At 48.4% G+C, this 19,540-nt stretch overlaps 1 protein-coding gene across 1 annotated transcript in view; it reads right to left on the bottom strand.

The window, feature by feature from the left end:
• Positions 1-19,540, bottom strand: part of Galnt14 (polypeptide N-acetylgalactosaminyltransferase 14) — a 223,097-nt gene that overhangs the window by 18,512 nt on the left and 185,045 nt on the right. The window contains exons 7-9 of the mRNA XM_028873698.2: positions 14,600-14,687; positions 13,699-13,783; positions 10,821-10,924 (exon numbers count right to left, since the gene is read on the bottom strand). Of these exons, the coding sequence (XP_028729531.1) occupies positions 10,821-10,924; positions 13,699-13,783; positions 14,600-14,687 (277 nt within the window). The remainder of the gene's footprint in view (positions 1-10,820; positions 10,925-13,698; positions 13,784-14,599; positions 14,688-19,540) is intronic.

The following is a 19,540-nucleotide window of genomic DNA, read 5'->3' as shown; positions in this document are numbered from 1 at the left end:
TTGCTTTGGGGTGTGATACAGGGACAAAGCTTCCAGCGTGGAAAATCAGTCACACTCACCCTCTATGGTCACAGATGGCCAGAACAAAGATGGAGGACAAGACTGGCAAGGCAGCTCAGCCACCAAAAGTACTTGCTACCAAGCCTGAAGACCCGAGTTAAGTCTACAGAACCAACATGACGGAAGGAAAGAATGAATTCCCACACATTGTCTTCTGACCTCTACAGGAACACTGTGGCACACATACAATGCACCCTCCCAGTGAAATAAATGGAGGAGGGGGAGGGAGGGAGGGAGGAGAAAGGGATTCATTTGAGAATAAAAAAAAATACTATTCTAAGTTAGGGACCAGATATCTGTTGGGAGTAGACTCAGGATGAGGTAGAAAACACCACATCAAAGATGCAGCAGAAGGCACCTGGACCGGACCAAGCCTGCCATTCTCCCACTGGGTAAATATGAGCCAACTGAGTCTAGGTCAGGAAGACAGGGTCTGAGCAATAATCAGAGCTACAGAGGATGCTCCCCTGGGCAGGGTTTCACACATACATCTACCTCTTTCTGTTTGCTGCTGAGTGGTGGTGGATGGGAGGGAGTTAGAGAAGGCTGTGGCTGGTGTGATTTTCTGTTGGAGCTACTCAGAGCAGGCTCCAGGCCAGATTTTTGCCCCGACTTCAGCCCCAGGGAATCAGGGAGATGGTAGTAGCAGCAGTAGGAAACAGCAGGGGAATACTTTATCACTGCCATTGTTTGAAACTGCCTGTGTGTGGTTGCCGCTGAAAAGCATCTTAAGACAGTTGTATAGCTACTTTAAAATTCTCTGTACACAATACACCCCTTACTGAGTCTACCCAAACTCCCCCGCCCACCCCACACCCTACTGGGCACATCAGTGGTAGAAGGGGGAGAAAGAGCAATTTCTAATGTGTGGGGCTTCCTGCCTGGCCCATGCCTCTGCCCTGAAGTTCAAGTGTGGGGACAGGCTCTGTAAGGGAAAAAAAAAAAATACCCAAGACTGGCTGGCCCTGTGATGCAGTACTAGTCCAGGGACAGAGAATATGGATGTAGGTATCCCAGGGCCTTTTCATCATGTATGAGCGAGCGTGCCTCCAGCAGTGTGGGTCTCACCTTTCAGCCTCCCCAGGTTACCTCACATGGCCTCTCTGTTCTGCTTTCCTCCTGACTCCTGCAGTGTCTCCAGCCTACCAGCTCTCAGAGCAGGCACCTAGCCTGGGATTCCCCCTCCCCCTTCCCGGCTCTCACATGTTCTCTGCAACCTTTCTTTCCCCCTTCTGCCTCCTCCTAAAGCAAAGGCTCCCGTGTGGCAGGCAGGACTTCCGTTACACCAAGCCTTCCCTGACATTTCAGTACCTGCGGCTCTGCCAGCCTCTCCCAGCCAGGCTGCACCCAGAAAAAAAAAAAAAAAAAAACAGAGAGAAGGCACGGTAAGAACTTGGCTCTGTCTTCTAAGTCTGTGGTGACCTATTAGATGCATCCTTGGGAAAGAGGGCTTCAGCTTGCCGAGGCTTGATCTTGATCTCTTTGTGAGTTAAACCAAGACCATCAAAATCCTCCACAGAACTGCTGCCAGCATCGGATGAAAGAGACTTCTGAGAATGACTGTGAACTGAGTACTATCAGAGGCAGGCTCAGCGGCGTCGATTGTGAGACGCCCTTGGGAAGGCAATCTCTTGAAAACTCAGACACTAATGGCATCGCCCACCTGGGTGTGCATCTTCCCAGGCCACTTCCTGCTTCTTCCTCATTCTGCCAACACTACAGGAGGCCCTGGAGCTTATTAACTTAATACCCGAGATTTTTGTGTCTCCTCAAAGGTCCCAGATAGAGCGAATTGGCATTCGGCCAGGTCACTGTCTGAGCGTGGTGTTTGTGAGCCACTCAGCGAGGTCTGACTCGGAACCCACATCTTGATCAGACACTACAACAGGGATCTCAGAGGTCAGATGTGGAATCCCGTCCATTCCATGTGTGACTGAGTCTTCTCTTTGACGTGCACTCTTATGAACTCTTCTCCAGGTACCCCCAAGAAGGGTCTGCTCCACTTTCTGAAAAGGAAATCCCGACAAAGCCCCAGCACATGAGTTGATGGCCTGCCTGGCTTACTAGATATAAGCTACATACTTTGTGCCAGCTTTTCTCTAAACAGATGCATGCGTTTCGGCTAGTGTCTTCTTTTCCACGTATTCAAATGAGACATATGTCCCACCATATTTGAAAAGCAGATTCTTGCAACCTCAATTCCAGTCTCCCTACCCTATAAGCTACCTTTTCCCCTGCAGTCCCCCTGCCCAGCCTTTCCTTTCAGAGTCGACTAACCCCTGCTGTGGTAGTTGGAATGTGATTGGCTTCCATAAGCTCACAGTAGCACCATTAGGAGGTGTGGCTTTGTTGGAGTGGGTATGGCCTTGTTAGAGGAAGTGTGTGCCTTCAGGATACAGTGCTCAACTTCAGGGATCACTGACACTTCATGAGAGATGCACGAGCCACCTTGCTCCCTCTTCTACCTCTCTCTCATCATCCCGTAGTCCCTGTCTTCCTTCCTCCTCCTCCTCCTCTAAGCCCATCTTCCCCCATTTCAATTTCCCATGTGTGGTGTTAGTGCCAAATCTCAAACTATCACAGCTCTTCAGACCTTAGCCATGGAAGACAATGGTCCCTTCCGGTACTTCTGAGGCCAGGCAGTTTCTTATCCATCTTCATAATGATCCCACTCAGTGCTTATTGATGATCTTATTTTCTAATGTGGCCCTGCTAGGGCAACTGTCAGCAGGACACTAGGAACTGATAGACTTTTCCCAACTCCAAGTTGTTATCTGGAGCCAGCCCTCTTCCTCAGAGCTGAGCACTTGCTACCGGCCAGTCCACCGGCAGATACAGATTCAGACTTCAAGACTACAGGGTCAGACTTCAGACCCAAAACGTAGGACAAGCAGCAAACACATAATCAGCCATCCCATTTCTGCCTCATCAAGTCACACATCCATGTTGCTGGAGGGCTTCTCTCCAGGTTCCCCAAGCCCCGCAGTCCCACAATCCACTTATAAAATAATCACTCAGACGCTTATATTACTTATAAACTGTATGGCCATGGCAGGCTTGCTAACTGTCCTTATATCTTAAATTAACCCATTTTTATAAATCTATACCTTGCCACGTGGCTGGTGGCTTACCGACGTCTTTACATGCTGCTTCTCCTGGCGGTGGCTGCAATGTCTCCCTGCCTCAGCCTTCTGCTTCCCAGAATTCTCCTCTCTCCTTGTCCCGCCTACTTCCTGCCTGGCCACCTACTTCCTGCTTGGTCACTGGCCATCAGTGTTTTATTTATATAGAACGATATCCACAGCACATCCAACCCTACCAAACTTAGCTCTCCTTCAGGCCAGCTGCTCCATCCAGAGGAGTCTTGGCCTGGGATGAGTTAGGTTTCTTAAATCTCAAGTCCAGATGGTTGTAAATGAAATTTTGGGAGGCATGTGACCTGCCATGGGTCCCTGTATTGCGCTTGAGTCAAGAGGCCATCCAAGGGGTACAGTGTGGAGTTTTCAGGTTGGTGTAATAACTTCTAAGTACTACTCCATGGAATCTTTAAAATCCAGGATGCACAAAGAGCCTGACTTTATCTGTACCATGACTTCAGAAGGATAAGCAACCTCTCATGCTCACATAACCAGGCCTGCTTGGTTGACAGGTTTATGAAAGCCTTCAGGAAAGTCTGCTGATCCTGTGCAAGCCCACAGGGGGCTTAGACAAATGTCTGGACCACAGAGGCTGAGGTGTGAAGCCTTGCTCTCCAGGTTTGCATTCGCACATTGCTATCATGTCTTCAATGAGGTTGGAAGGAGCCAGAGTCTTCGTATGAAGAGCCTGCAGGGGTTCATGTTCAGTCAGCCCCTGCATTATCTCCCTGGTGATGGATGTCACACAGACCCAGGTCTACTCTGCATTCCAGGCAGGGAGATGTGTAATTACTCCATCTTCACTGGGGGTACTGTGATGGGATCTTATTCCTTTTAACTTCAGATTAATATTTGAGAGCAAATTGCCCTCATGCCCTGCATTCCTTTCTCTTGTCTTCCAGCTCCTCATCAACCCATCAACTATTTTTACCATAGAACCCTCACCTTTCATTAGAATCAACACCCATCTAATGAGCCTGTAAGTGGTGGGTAGGAATTTAGGGGACACCGAGTAGCCCTTTTCCCAGGAAGCACACCATCCCTGGTCAAAGTTCTGGCTTCATTTTATAGCCTGATTTCTAAGAAAGTCAAGGGCATCAATTCTCACAAGAATAGCTATATCCATTGGTTCTGTTTATTTTTCATTTATTTATTTAGTGTGTGGTGGGTGTGGGTGTGGGGGTCTGCACATGTGTACATATGCCACAAAATATATACGGCCATCAGAGGACAAGTTCTGGTTCTCTTTTTTTCACCATGTGCTTTCTGGGGATTGAATTTGGGTCCTCAGTCTCTGGGACAAGTGCTTTACCCACAGAGCCATCTTGTTGGTTCCTTGGTCCTTGTTATAAATAGAGCATCATATTGTGATGTGTGAGATCACATTAGCTATTCTACCTCTTTTCAAGCTTAAACCTGTTGAGGACAAAGGGAATATGGAAGACAGTGGTGGGCAGAAGAGACATTCACCTGGCTGCTGTCATTCGTTAATCTGCCCTTACTTATGTGACAGGTAATTCAGTAGTTTTAATGTCTCAGCTTTTACTGGACCAAGAAGTGATCTCTGTGCTAAGGCCTGTATGTGTTCCTCCTCAAGTTCATGGGTTGCAGGCTTAATCTCCAAAGCAAATCAGTTGAAAACCTAAGATCTCCGAGGGGTCATGAGGGATGGGCTCTGGTAAATGGATTAATGCTGTTGTCTAGGGAATGAGTTTGTTATCATAGGAAGCTATTTCTATAAAAGGATGAGTTTGCCTTCCATACTCCTGCTGCCCATAGAGTGTTCTCCTGCTTTTATATTTTGCCAGGGGTTGATCAGGCAAGCAAACCTACTCCAGACGCAGACCCCTCAATCTTGGACTTCCCACTCTCCAAGATAGTAAGAAATAAATCTGTTCTTTATAAGCCACCCAGCATGCTATTCTTCGATAGCAGCATAAAATCAAGTAAGCCATTGCCATTGTCTTTCAATGAATGCTCTGATTTGACTAGAGGCCATCTGATAGATAGCTTTGGATCTGTGAGCCAAACTGCATTCTGTCTCACATCTGGGACACTGAGACTGTACCCAGGCCTCTGCTGCTGGACAAGTATTAACTACATACATGTCCATGGTAGTCACCCATGGCCATGTGACTACAAACCCCCTTTAACTTTCCAGACTCTGGTGGCAAATAAGCAACCAGTGTCCCAACTTCACAGAATGTGGGACATTTAGGAGCAGCAACAAAGGGTGGCCTGTGGAGAATCACAGAGGGTGTCACAAATGAAGATGCCACCTTCCTAATTGGAGAAAGGTGGTGTCTCCTCAAATGTGGCGTCTCCTCAAATGTGGGGGTTCCTCCTCATTGAGGCTATTTCCCTAACAAAGCAACAGCATGGGCACTGACGTATCTCAGTAGGGTCAGACAGCCCTCCTTTATTGGACGTTGGTCACCTGCATCCTGAAGGCCAGGCAGCCAACCCTGTGGAGCAGAGACTGGGCTGTCTTCACGAAGCCCCGGGAGAGGCAGATGTGATGGGTTTCTTGTGTCATTTTAACAATTCACTCCAGACTTAGAGGGCTTGGGAGGGGCCTCTACTCAGTGTCTTATGTGGCTGAAGGTGTCAGCAGGATAGTGTCCCTTCATGGAGGCGCTGAAGGAGAATTTGCTATGACGCCCATCCAGATGTTTTCCAGAGTTCCTTAGGGCTACAGGACGTAGGTGTGCCCTTCTCCTTGCTGGCTGATGGCCCAGAATTCCTTTCAGTTATTTCCAGTTGTCTCTTCCATCTTCAAACTAACAGCTTTGTCCTTTGGAGCACGGCATCTGGCTTATGCCATCTCTCTGCTGCCTAGGAAAGCTCTCTGATTTCAGAGATCCTGCGATATTAGATTGGACACATTTGTAAAATCCCCTAACTTCAGGTCATTGATTAGTGACCTCATCGCATTACCTAAACATCTTGTGTCACATCCTAACAGGGTCCAGGTATTTGGGGGGCGGGGGTGGATATCTTTTGGGGGGGCTGCTCACCCTATCTAAGAGATCACTGTTTCTACCTTCAAGCCCTAGACACAGGCTCAGTGAGCTGAAGTAACTTTCTCAAGGGTACTTACTGATAACTATGGGCTTCAAACTTACTCCTGGCTGTTCTCACGGTCTGGGTGCTTCCTGTACCACACACATCCCCTGAGCTTGGAATAGCCTGGCATCCTGGTCTCCATTCTGAGGATGGTGGGTGGTGGCACGTCTCTTTCGGGCTCTACCTCATCTCTCTTTTCAGCACTGCCCTTGGTGCCTGCTGTGCTTTGGAAACCCCCCATGCTAAATTCAGGGATCCTATATTCTCCCCGCATATGTGCCAGAGCTTGTTTTTGGAAATACGAACCCCCAACCCCCACCCCGCTGCACAGACACTTTGTGACTAGCAACAGATTCCTTTTTCCCTCTAGAGACCAAAAGCTAAAAGTGAGATGTCGCTCAGCTCAGAGTAAGTAGATATATTACATGTATCCTGTGTTATGTAAATTGGAGTTTAAGTATCCAATTTTAATGCAAATCAACCTCTGAGGGGAAAAAAAAAATCTAAAAGCCACATTTCCCTAAAGCCTGCTCATATCCTAAACTGTGGATATAATTATCAAAAGTGCTCAGCTCATTTTAGAAACACTTGGTGGAAATGAAGTGCCAGGGTCAGCAGGTGGGGAGGTTAACCAAGACACAGCGTGGCTTTTGCAAGGCCCTGCGGCCCATCCGTCTGCAGCCGCTTCTAAAGTGGAGATGGGGCTGGGTGAGGTTGGATCGGGCTCAGTCACAGTCACCCTGGCCAAAGAGCCCATGGAAGTTCGGAGCTGTGAACCCAAGTCCACATTACGTAGGCAAACATATCTAGAGCACACAGAGAGTCTATTTTCTGGAAAGGATGGACACATCAGCCTGCTGCTATTGTTGACGCAATCAAAGAGACCCCTGAAACATGGCCCTACTGTGTTCAATGTAAACGACTCCAAGCAGTTCCTCACGTATTGTATCGCCTGTCCTACATCCTCATCCCATGTTCAACCAACCGTGGATTCGTATTTTATTGAAAATAGAAAACAACTGTGTCTGTTTTGAGCATACATGTATAGCCGTTTTCCTCACTATCTTCCCCTAAATCACGTTAGTTTCCGACTGTTTACATAGTATTTTACACAGTATTATGTATTATGGGTCATGGAGACGTGATTTAAGAAATACAAGTGCTTGCATATAGGTTCTGTGCAAGTTTTACGCCGTTTTATATAAGGGACTTGAGCACCCGTAGGTTCGAGCGTGGGGGGCACATCTGTGTCTGGATTGCCTTCCCACCCAGAAATCCCTTCCCATTCAGTCTCTCGCTTTTCACACATGCATTTTGTGAGCAGTTTCAACTCTTCTGGGCTTCGAGAACCAGAAATGAGATGAACTTTCTGCTCTTGTCTTAAGGGAGCCAGCACCAGGACAGGAACAGACAAACGGGACAGATACAACATGCTTAGATGGTCAGCGCAATGGTGGTATAAAGAAACTGTGCAGAGGACACGGGTTGGCAGAGTGGGTGGGTGGGGGAAGGGTGGGTAGTAAAGGAGGAGGCAGAGTGTCCCGGTAGTAGAGGAGGTCACCCTGCCCTTGCCATCTGCGGGGGTTGACCGTGGGTGGATAAGGAGGCTCCATCCTTGTAGAGGACCTGAACAGTCTGAAAGATCAGGCGAGTGTACAGAGGTTGGAAGTGGGAGGAGAAGTCTGGTGAGCTTGGAAAGATAGACAAAGCCATGGGAGAGAGGCAGAACTGTGGATGAAGACCTGGGAGGCTTGCCTCTCAGCGAGGGCACTTTGCTGGGAGCCGAAGAGCAGATTTGACGGCAATAAACTTCAATGGAGAACCATTTGTCAAAGGGCTGGTCGGGATGGAGAGAAAAGGCAGGCGTGAGGGATACTGAAGCGGATCTTTAGGACTTGGTAACTTGGTGGTATGTGTGTGGGGAGGTGGGACTCCCCTGACAGAGCCTATAGACAGGATTCCTTTACTCTGACAGGCAGCATCTTTCACCTTCTTTCGTAGCCAAAGCACTGCTCACCCCCTCCATCCAGACAGCCGATCATCAATCACGTGACCGCACCTTAGCATTCTCACCTTCTCATACTTTTAGGCCTGGTTATCCGCCCCTTGCAAATGTTACCCCTGGCCCCACTTTGTGTACACAATCATGTGATGTAGCCATTCTTGGAAAACGGTTCTTTGTTTTCTGGTATATAAAAATTTAAGAGAGAGAGAGAGAGAGAGAGACAGAGAGAGAGACAGAGAGAGAGACAGAGAGAGACAGAGAGAGAGAGAAAGAGAGAAGAAGAAGGAGGAGAAGGAGAGGAAGGGGGAGGGGAGGGGGAGGAGGAAGAGGAGGAGGAGAAGAAGAAGGAAGAAGAAGAAGGAAGAAGAAGGAAGAAGAAGGAAGAAGGAGGAGGAGGAGGAGGAGGAGATAAAATAAAGGGGAAAAAAAATCCCCAAAAGGCTTTCAAAGTGCTGTGAGCCAGCTACAACATACTAGGATGTTGGGTGCAGGGAAACAAAGTGGTTGCCATCCGAGGTGGCTGTCTACAGTGCTTCTCTGTGGTCTCAAAAATCTTGTGATGGATTATAAAACATCTCTCCCACACCTCCCAGGGACCGTTTCCCAACTTCTCTATTCAAATCAGCCCTTGGTGATGCCAAATGCCAACTCAGAAGCCGGCTTGACGAGATTGCATCTTGATTTGAGCAGCTGTGTGTTACGTGCATTAACATCACTCTAAAGGAAGGGTGCTGGGTAAGTGGGACCAGAAGGTGCCATCCTGCCAGTGACAATGCTGCCCGCATCCAAATGAGACTGCTACATCCCAGAGCGATCATCCTTACCTTGTGCATTTCAAGAGGACAGGAAGAACCCCGGCAGACAAACCGGATGGAGCCGAGCTGGAACTTGAAGGGTTTTCTAACAATTACACACACACACACACACACACACACAAATTCTCGACCCGGAATACACCGACCAGAGAAACAGTTTCTGAATCTTTACGAGCGGCATTGGGGCAGAGACCGGAGCCCAGCCATCTATTGGATGGGCTGTAGGGAACAGTTAGCTGCGGATGGGAAGGAGGCCTGGAACTTCTCGCTAAGTGTGACGATGTGAGGGGAGTGCTGTATGCCTGGGGAACTTGCAAATAAATGGTTCTGTGTAGTAAGATACCCGGCTTCACCGCGGGTGCTGTAGGCAAACGTAGCCTTGAATGCCCACACCAGCACATTCACAATCTCTGTTACATCCCACGGGACCATCGAGGACTGACTCCCCCAGGAGAAGAGCCGCCCTTGACTTGTGTGCTGGGGACTGGAGATGCCAGTTTTGTTCACTGTGCTTCCAGTCTGACCCCTACCTTGGCAAGAGACCAGTTTCCTGATCGATTTCCCCTCTATCCTGTCCAGGCTGGGAGAGCAGATGCTGCGGGTGAGGCCAAAGCCATAAATTTCTGAGAAATAATTCTCAGTGACTGAGGAAGAAAGCCGTAAAACACCCTGAGGGCAGGGCACAGGAGACAGCCACGGCAGTGGGTAACGCCAGGATGAGCCCATGGATCACTTTTCTGGCCTGTGTACTGCTCCCCAAGCCCGCACCAGCACACCCCGCTCCCCCGACCCCCCAATGCCCACAGAGGGGAAGCACCCCTCACATGAAGACTCTCCCTCTCACACTTCTGTGATTGGCTTGATCAACCAATAGTCATTGCGGGTTTCCTGCACAACAACAGGCCCTAGGCACCCCAAGGGATGGAGATATTCAAGGGCAAAGCAGACTATATATACCAGACCCATTAGGTCTCACTTCCTGGGTAGAAACTCACATGCCCGTGGATACTACCACTCTTACTCAACTCCAGATATGCGTAACACCTCCGAGAAGGAGAGCTGATCCATCAAAGCTACACTGTCCCACGGAGGGAAAGAGGATAACTTAGTGTTACTAGCTGGGCGAGATGGGACTCCTTATCTGAGATGTTTTTCCTGTAGCTGCAAATATCAGTCACTACTAAAGCCAGGTCAGGGCAGCTGTGTCTAGTAGCCAGCCACTCTGCAACCCCCCTTCTTTTCCCACTAAAAGGTAAGGGTAAATTACCTCATGGTTTTTTGGTGGTGATTAACCCAGAACTATGATGAGAAGGGATTGCTCTCTCAATCCTGTACCACGTTCTTTTTCTCCTCAGTCTTCTTCAACTCCAGATTCCCAAGTTCAGTGCTTCTAATTCCAGCCGGTATCTGGCCCCATGGACTTGGTATTCATTCTTAGTTGTCTTGGATTTCACATCTCTCTTTCTCCCTCCAGAACCTGCTTGGGCATGCGTCCCTGGTCCTTGGTATCTACACTTGCCATGGTGAAATTCTCTTGCTATGGCCACCTTCCTACAATCACCGTCTGGAACCCTGACCAGAGTTTTTCCAAACGCAGACTCCCATTTCCAGATACTGCTCCCCTTCCCCGTGCCAACAGATCCTGGTAACTGTTCAATTAATGTGGCAGCTAAGGACATAAGAGTTTTCAGGCCACACTGAACAATAGAGATGGTGACACACAGGACAGAGACTTACCAAAGTTCTCTCCACCCCAGATATCCATGTCGACGTCATATTTACCCAGGTAGTCAAACCAGGCTTTGTCAATCACGAAGAGCCCTCCAGCTATGATGGGAGTCCTGTGTGTGTGGAAAGAAGGTAACGTGGGGAATCATTCAATGAGAAAGTACCCTCCAACTCTTTGCTTCGGGGAGTCCAGAACTCAAGGCAAATTTCTTCCCTGCTTCAGAAGAGCCAATATATTTTTAGGCTATCTAAAACAAGGATCTGCCTCTGCCTGTAAATTCTCTGACCTTGCAGGCAAGAAACTTCACTTATCAACACCCTTCCAATGAGTTGCCATGTGCTCCTCCCCCAGTTCTGCACAGCGAGGAGCAAAGCTGGCCACTGCGGAGCAGACAGAGAAAGGCTGTGAGCAGCTTTGCCATGTCCTGACCTCTGTCCACTTCCTTGATTTCAGTCTTCACCTTTATGTTGTATTTTGAATTCCTGCCCACCCCACCCCACCCACAAAAATAAAAGTGCTGCTGAAACCCTATTCCCAGTATCTCAGAATGTGACCTTATCTAGAGACAGAGTCTATAGCGAGGTAATCAAGCTAAAACAAGGTAATGAGGGTGGGCCTCTATCCAATATGACTGAGGTTCTTATACAAAGGGAAATTGGCATGCAAATGTGAATATCCCAAGAAGAAGAAGATGTGGAGACTAGAGAGAAATTGGCAATCTGCACGTGGAGCCCAGAGACCTGGCCAGCCATCAGGAGAAAGCAACTCTGCCAATACCTTGCCTGTCTCCAAACCATGGTGCATGTTTCTACCATTTAAACAATTTGGGTACTTGTTGCTGCAGCCATAGCAAACTAATACACCTTCTCCTTTGTTTGGGGGGGGGCATCTCCTTTAACCTAGTATGGCTCTTGATTGCTCAGAGAGATGCTAGAGACGCTGTTCAGAAACAGCAAGCATTCAAGAGGCAGGCAAGAGCAGCAGGAGCCACACAGGCAATTCCGTAAGGATTAGGACACACATCAGTAAAAGCAATGGCTAGAGCTGTGAACACTCAGGGTCTTGGCCCTCACTTTAGCGTGCCCAGAGAGCAAAGGGAGTTTTGTCTCCACAGCAAACCTAGAGAGCAGGTCAGGAGCCCCGAGTTTGCCCTTGCTAAGGTAATTTGCTGCTCCTGGAATGTTTGTCTAATTCTGGAAACATTTCCTCCCTGATAAGCAGTGTCCATAAGAAGGAAACTTAAGAAGTATGTACAGAAGAAGACGACTTTTTTCCGGGATGGATTGGAGAACCCGGGTAGCTTCAGTGCGATCTTTGCCCACGCTTTTTGCTCCATTCCTCTGAAGACTTGCACAGGCTACACTCTCTCCACACCCCAAACCTGCTCCGTGCACCAACGTAGGAGAGCACAGGGCTCAGCCTGGTGGGAGGCAGCTCCTTTCCCTTCCGGCATCATCTGGTTCTACTGTCTCTCTTAGATTCAGTCCAGATTATGAAGGCTGAAGAAGGGAAGATGAGCTAGGAGATGCATGAGACACAGTGATCTCCGAGTCTCCACCCACCGATCTTGACCACAACCATTCCGCTCTTTGGTACCCCTCTGGTCAATTCAATGAAGTGATCACACATCTATAACGATGGAGGTACCAGAGACACGGGCACTCTTGAATAACCTTGGGCATTTGTAAGTGACTGAGTGGAGCAATTCCAGCCTACTGGCCTTGCCTGTAGTCCTTCAAGCACTCCAGATACCTCAGCTGCCCCCCTGAGGCAGAACTGTTTGAGTTTGGAGGTTCCCAAGAGGCCGTGGATGAGCTTGCTAACCAGTCTCAAGTATAAACGTCAAGGCCACATCTCGATGCTGAGACCACAGGCTTCTCTGCAGGATAGAAACTAGACTCTATTCTATGCCAGAACCTCTCCAATGGCCGTGAACTCCAGGAAGACAGCTTGCTAGCATAGGTGACAATGGGAACCGAAAAAGAGAATGTGTGGCATGTCAGAGCCACCTACAGAATGGCCACTTAGCTCTGTTCAAGCCACCAAGTTCACACAGAACAAAGCACAGGTATGTCACCACACAGCAGGGGTCACGCCTTCACACCACCTTGTAGTTACAGGGCTCACAGCCTCCCCATATCCTTTCTGAGCTGAGTCCTGACAACCAAAACCTTGGACCCATGGGCCCTAGGAAGCATTGCTTCCTTTACCAGAGGCCCAAATGTGATGTTCTTGGACCCTTACATGTTAGCTGTCATGAGGCGTGCAGGGCGTTTGCCCACCAACCCCACAGTTCCCCCAGAGTTTTCTTGAGTGCGAGCAGCAGGAAATATTAGATAGAAGGCTTTAGATTGTGGAGATAAACAGACAGAAAATAAAGGATATTCTCGAGAGGGCCTGGAACCTATTCCAAGGAGCCCTGACTGTCTCTGCCTCACGGTATTTATAGAAATGCCAACGTGTGGAGCAAAAGACCTCCCCTCCAGCACAGCCAAGTGCAGACCATCTCAGACACCTGCACTCATGCCCGTGGTCCTAATCATCCTCTCTATGCGGACCTTCTGGATAAAGCCACGAGGAACCTGAAAACGGGCTCCCACAGAGGCCTAAAAGCCATCATGGCCCATGTGAAGGTAAAGAGTATTGGTTCCCATTCCTCAGCACAGGTCTCTCAAAGGTCCCATTCCCTTACCCAGAAATCTCCCATAAGACAGAAGCCTTCTAGAACAAGGGGAAAAGTAGAGATTCCCTGCCCCAAGGTTTTGTTCCCACGTTTCCACTCTTTTTAAACACTGAGTACTGACCTTTCTGAACCACGGGACAGCAGGAAGGGTCGAGCAGACCTGAACCTGCCCACCCTTTACTGCAGCGACCCTTGATACTCACCGGATGGGCTCAGTGGGGTCCAGGCGCAGAGCCTTCTGCTCTGGGGAGAGCTGCTCCCACTGGAAATGCAGGCTCCAATCAAACCCTGAAAGACAGCATTGGCCCAGCTGACTTGGTTCCTCAGAGAACACTCGGAGCTTTGGTATCCTGGTACTCCTTTTCCAGTTCCTGGGGAAACCGGTCCCTGGGAAGACAAGTCTCCCTTGGTCTGCCCAACAGCAGGGCTATCAAAGTTCCCTCTAAATTCTCTTCTCCCACTCTAACCCATGGGGCCTGTCTGAAGTTCCCTGCTAGGTAAATAAATGAAGGCCAAAGGGTAAAAGCCAAGGCACACGGCACAAAGGTGACAGAATGGGCATTACCGGGACGAAAGTCATAGGTCTGAGTCTTGGGAAGAAGTAAGCAAGGGGTTTTGGTGCAAACGGTCAGAATCATCTGGACGTCAGTATTGGGTGGAAGTGAACTAGGGCCTAGGCTGAGAGCAGGGGAGTGTGTGTGTGTGTGTGGGGGGGTCTCTGGGAGAGGGTGATGCCAATATCAAGATGGCAGACCAAGTCAGGCCCCACATAACCTGGGACTCCTAGCTTCCCTACACCCTCATGTCTAGGGGTGAGTCCCAGATGGAAACTAGAGCTCTGGGGCTGGGGTGTCTGGCTCATTTCCCCAGCATTTCCCTTCACTGTCCCGGGAGAACGGGCCAAGCTGAAGTGGATTTGATTGCAAGGTATAGACTCGGACATGTCAGATAACTCACCAGGAGGTCTTCATTTTCCCTACTTTGAGATGGGGTGAAGAAGGAAGAGGAGGAAGAGGAGGAGGGAGGGGAAGAACATGAGGAGAAAGAGAAAGAAAAAGAGGAGAAGCAGGAGGAGGAAGAGGGGAGAAGTATTAGCTCACTCACCCCCTCTGAGCTCTGAGGCAGACTCAATGTAATTGAAGGTGTCCAGGTTAATGATGTCAATCACAGGGCATACTACCCTTGTGTAATCCTGCAAAACAAAGACCCACGTTCAGTTTACAGGGAACGCCTGCTGTCTGGAAGTCAGCGAACTTGGAGACACTCATCAACTAGTGAGTCTGGTCTATAGTCACAAGCAAAGCCATGCATGCCCAAAGGGAACCTGGACACCAAATTCCTTCATCTGAGGCCTGAGGTGCTTAGACAAGTTGATGAATAGCAGTTCCCTGCAGGTAGACACATACCTATATATCTAGTTCTGAATTCCCATCTACTTAGCAGCCCAAAACGCCGCTGGCTACTTCCATACACATACCCTCTCAGCTCTTCTACAGTGGTTTCACCATCTTCTACCAACATACCCCTTCCTTCAAATTCTGATTTCTATTAAGAGATCATCTCATACCCTTTCCCCTTAGCACTAAGTTATGATTTACCCTGTCCATCGGTCAGATCAGATTCTGGTTCTGATTCTTGAAAGGATTGTTCCGATTCTACACTGACTCTTGCTGAGAGAACCATAATGAACTTCTAAGCCCTTCCCCATCTCATTCATACTGTTTCTTGTTGGGGAATAGTAATTTAAGGTGTGTTACTTTTATTTATGTTGCATTTGTTTAACTCTGTGAAGCTGTGATATTTTGTCTAAAACACCTGATGGTCTAATAAAGAACTGAACGGCCAATAGCAAGGCAGGAGAAAGTATAGGCAGGGCTGGCAGGCAGAGAGAATAGATAGAAGGAGAAATCTGGGAGGAGAAAGAGAAGGAGGAGGACCCTAGGGCCAGCTACCCAGCTACATAGCAAGCCACGGAATAAGAAACAAAGAAAGGTATACAGGAATAGAAAAAGAAAAGCCCAGAGGCAAAAGGTATACAGGCTAATCTAAGTTAAGAAAAATCTGGCTAAGCCTGGTCTACAGAGCTAGTCCAGGACAGGCTCCAAAGCAATAGAGAAGCCCTATCTCAAAAAAACCAAAACCAAAACCAAAAAAAAAAAAAAAAAAAAAAGCTGGCTAGCAACAAGTCAAGCTAAGGCCAGGCATTTTATAAGTAATAATACGTTCTCTGTGTGTGATTTATTTGGGAGCTGGGTAGCGGGGCCCCCCAAAAGAGTAAAAAACAACCAACAACAGTTTCCTTTCTTTCTGTTTATGGCTGCCCATGCTCTTTCTGCTGTGTGAATCTGGCCATGCTACTCATTTGTCCAATACTTTAATCACCTCGAACATAAGGTACATTTCTTAATACAGCATCTAAGGCCATTCAAACCTGCTTCCACATATGAGTGAGATGTTGGTTTGGGCAGAACAGACATCACCAGAGGCTAGGGGAGTAGGAGAGGGAAGACATAGAAAAGATTGATAACAGGCACCAAAAATCAATTAAAAGAGGTGTAAGTCCTTCAGTTCTCCAGCGCAGTAGAGAGAGATACAGCTTTTAATAATTTATTATATATTTCAAAATGTTAGGAGAGAAGATTTTGAATATTCTCAACATAAAGAAATGATTGATGTTTGAGGTGACAGAAATGCGAATCACCCTCACTTGATCATTACTTGTTGTATACTTATATGGAAATGTCCAGTGCTCCATGAGTATGCCGAATTACTGTGTCAATTAAAAAAAAAAAGCCATGCATCTTGCTTTCCAATTTCCTCACTTACTTCTTCCTCAGGATAACCTGTCTATTGCCATCAAAGTCATTTGGGCTAGAGAGATGGTTCAGTGGTTAATAGTGCTTCCTACTCTTCCAAGAGGACTTGGGTTCAGTTCCCGGTACCCACATCAGAAGGCTCACAGCCACCTAGAACTCCAGCTCCAGAGGTTCTGATGCCTTTGGCATCTGTGGGCACCTGAACACAGGTGTATGTGCACATACCCACATACAGATGCACACATACACACACTTACAAAAAAAATAATCCCTAAAGGATCATCTCAGGGATATCTTCAAAATGACCAAGCCCAAGTCCTCAGTTCCTGGTAGAGAGGACTACCAAACCTTTCGAGTTTGCCCATTGTAGGCGAGTATACCACAGGGATATCAGCCCCAACAACGGTATCAACAGGCTCTCCCTTCCACCCACCACCCTTGGGCCGGCTCAGGCAGCAAACTTCCGCTTTCTGAAGCCACTTAATTTCCAGGTTCAATCTTTTCCCCAAATGAGGTCGTCTTCTTATTTTTAAGCTCCAGGAGCACCGAGTCCTTGATTCACAGACTTAATTTGGCCCCAAGCCTCCCACATCCAACTCACTCCGACAGGAGCAAGGTACCTCTGAAAACCAATCGGCCAGGTGGAAAGGAACGCTTTATTGCCAAGGCATCCCTTTCCGCTGCAGGGATGTTACGGATGTTTCAGCTGTCAGCACTGCACCTGCCTGGGTGCCACATGCCACCGTCTCTTTGGAGCTACTCTCCAGCCATTGACGGGGTGTGTGTGTGTGTGTGTGTGTGTGTGTGTGTGTGTGTGTGCCTACACACATTCCCTGGAGGATGCTCCTATTACTTTAATTTTAAAATGACAAGTTCAGGTCTCTTCGAAGCTACTCTCCAGCCATTGATGCTGGATGTGTGAGCCTACATCCCCCCCCCCCCCCCCGGAGGATGCTCCTATTACTTTTTTAAAAGTTCAGGCATGTAGTCTGTAAGTTTGACAAAGTCTCCAACCTGTCTTCTCTTGCTGTGTTCAGGGTCCTCTGCAGGGACACGGATTCCTTCTGTGACCCTTGTCCACACTCGAAGACATGCCTAGTCTGTACACAACTGCTAGGGATAATAACCTCTAAGCCCTTGATACATCGTGCTTAGAAGACAGTCATCACTTGCCTGGGAGTCTTGGGCCACACTAGCTAGTCTGTGCTAACACTGTGGAGTATATGGTAAGGGGTCTGTCCCGTGCCCATGGAGTACCAGCTTGACCTCTCCCGCCACATGGTGACCAAGAATACCATAAAATTCAGGATCATCTATGTGATGACCAGTTAAAACCTTGGATACCAAGGCGAAGGTGAGCTTCTCTGGTTGGCAGCACCCCCCTCCCCTCCCTGAGCTGCCATATATTCCTTCTGTGAGAGGTTAAATGCTGGCTATAGAACATTTCTGGGAGAGGACAGCTGGGATGTTCATGACGGAACTTTCCACGGGACCTCGCTCTGCTGCTGTTAACCTGTTTCCTTCCCTGTGATCAGAGATAAGCACAAGTGCGTCCACTCGGCTGGCTTGTGGATTCTTACATGGAGCCCGTGAATGGTCTTGAGGATTCTCAGACGATATTCTTGTTTTGTTTTGTTTTCGTGGAAGCCAACTCCCCTTCCGCACATGCCTTGGCCACCGCCTCCACATGGGCACTGTGCCACAGCTGTGATGGGCTCCACACACATTCTCCTACCCCTCTGAGGGCTCATGTCTTAGGACTTCCATCACACCTCCACTGTATCTGGTCTATGGAGAACAGACAGGCAGTGAGGGTTCTTTGGGGGATGCTATGTGGGGTTACTACCTTGAAAGGGGCTATAGAAGACTTTAGTGAGTCACCAAAACCAGAGCACAAAGCTCTCTACATGAGAGGATTGGTATCTACTTTCTGGGGTGTCCCCAGGCCTAGCCCAGGAGCATGGAAGGCAGCGAGTATTTGATGACATTGACTGAAAGAGAGAGGCTATCACTCCCTACACCCTTGGGTCACTTATGGCTTAGCAGGGTAGCTTTTCAAACTGGAGACTCACTGATGGAGAGGGTCTCAATATAATACCCAGAGTCAACAGAGGCTCCCGTTGTGTGCCCCTAAACGGTATGTCCTAAAAGTTAGGCCCAAGCTTGAGCATAAGCAAGCAGCTGATAAAATCCTGGGCAGATCCTGGACTATTCTCTATTCCCCGTTTCCTCTCCCTACCGTGTGAAAATCCAAGCCTGTTTTCCCTACCCTATCCCTAGCTCAACTCCCCCCCCCCCTCTTACCAGGAGGAAAAAGGCTGAAAACACTGGGCAGTAGCCATCAATCACTGCTGCTGTTATACCCCTTGTTTTCTCACTGATTCGCACAATGAAAGCATATTGTGAAGGGGCCATCACAAACTTCTAGAAGCGCTCTCTCGGGGAGTCACCAGCATTCCCGAGTCCTCCTGTGGTATAGGAATTGTAGGAGGGCAAAGACGAGTAAGGAAACGCCACACTCTAGGGAATATGAATTCCATTCGGGGTCTAGAAACAGCCCCGGGGGCCTCTCCTCTGGCCTAGGGGCAGGTGGGCTACATTATGGTTTCCTCCTTATGACCAAATACTTGACAAGAAACAACTGAAAGGAAAGAAGGGTCTGTTTGGGCTCTGTGTGACAGGGAAGGAGTGTGAGGCTGCTTGCTAATATCTCTGAAGATCAAGAAGCAAAGAGAGGTTAATAGCAAGAGGGGTGGGCTACAGTCCTTAAGACTCACCCTCAGCAACCTACTTCCTCCTGCTAGACCCCCCCCCCCGTAGCTCCATAACCCCCCCCCAAACAGCGCCACCAGGTGGGGATCAGATATTTAATTTCGTAAGCTGGTGGAGGGTGGAGGATCAGTTTACATCCAAATCATTCCTATGAGAGAACCCAGAGGAGGGTTCTTAAGGAGATGCTACCGTGGGGGTAAAGGACACATTGATTGACAGGCTATCTGGATTTCCATTCAGGCTCTGTCATGTAGGAATATGTATGACCTTAGTAAACTGGCATGTTCTGTGGGATTCCGTTTGTAAATCTGCGATGTGAAGGCAGGTTGTTATGATTTGCAAAATGATCCTGCCTTTTTTTGTTTTTTAATAGAGCTCATGTGAGGAAGCTAGAGAGGAAAGCACACGTGAAGGCATTGAAGCATACATCAACTATCGTTTATATGAATTTGCTGGA

This window comes from Peromyscus leucopus, chromosome 22, assembly GCF_004664715.2.
Source record: "Peromyscus leucopus breed LL Stock chromosome 22, UCI_PerLeu_2.1, whole genome shotgun sequence".
NCBI classification, from domain to species: domain Eukaryota; kingdom Metazoa; phylum Chordata; class Mammalia; order Rodentia; family Cricetidae; genus Peromyscus; species Peromyscus leucopus.
The sequence above is the reverse complement of the archived record's forward strand: the minus strand, read 5'-3'. Positions and strand labels throughout refer to the sequence as shown.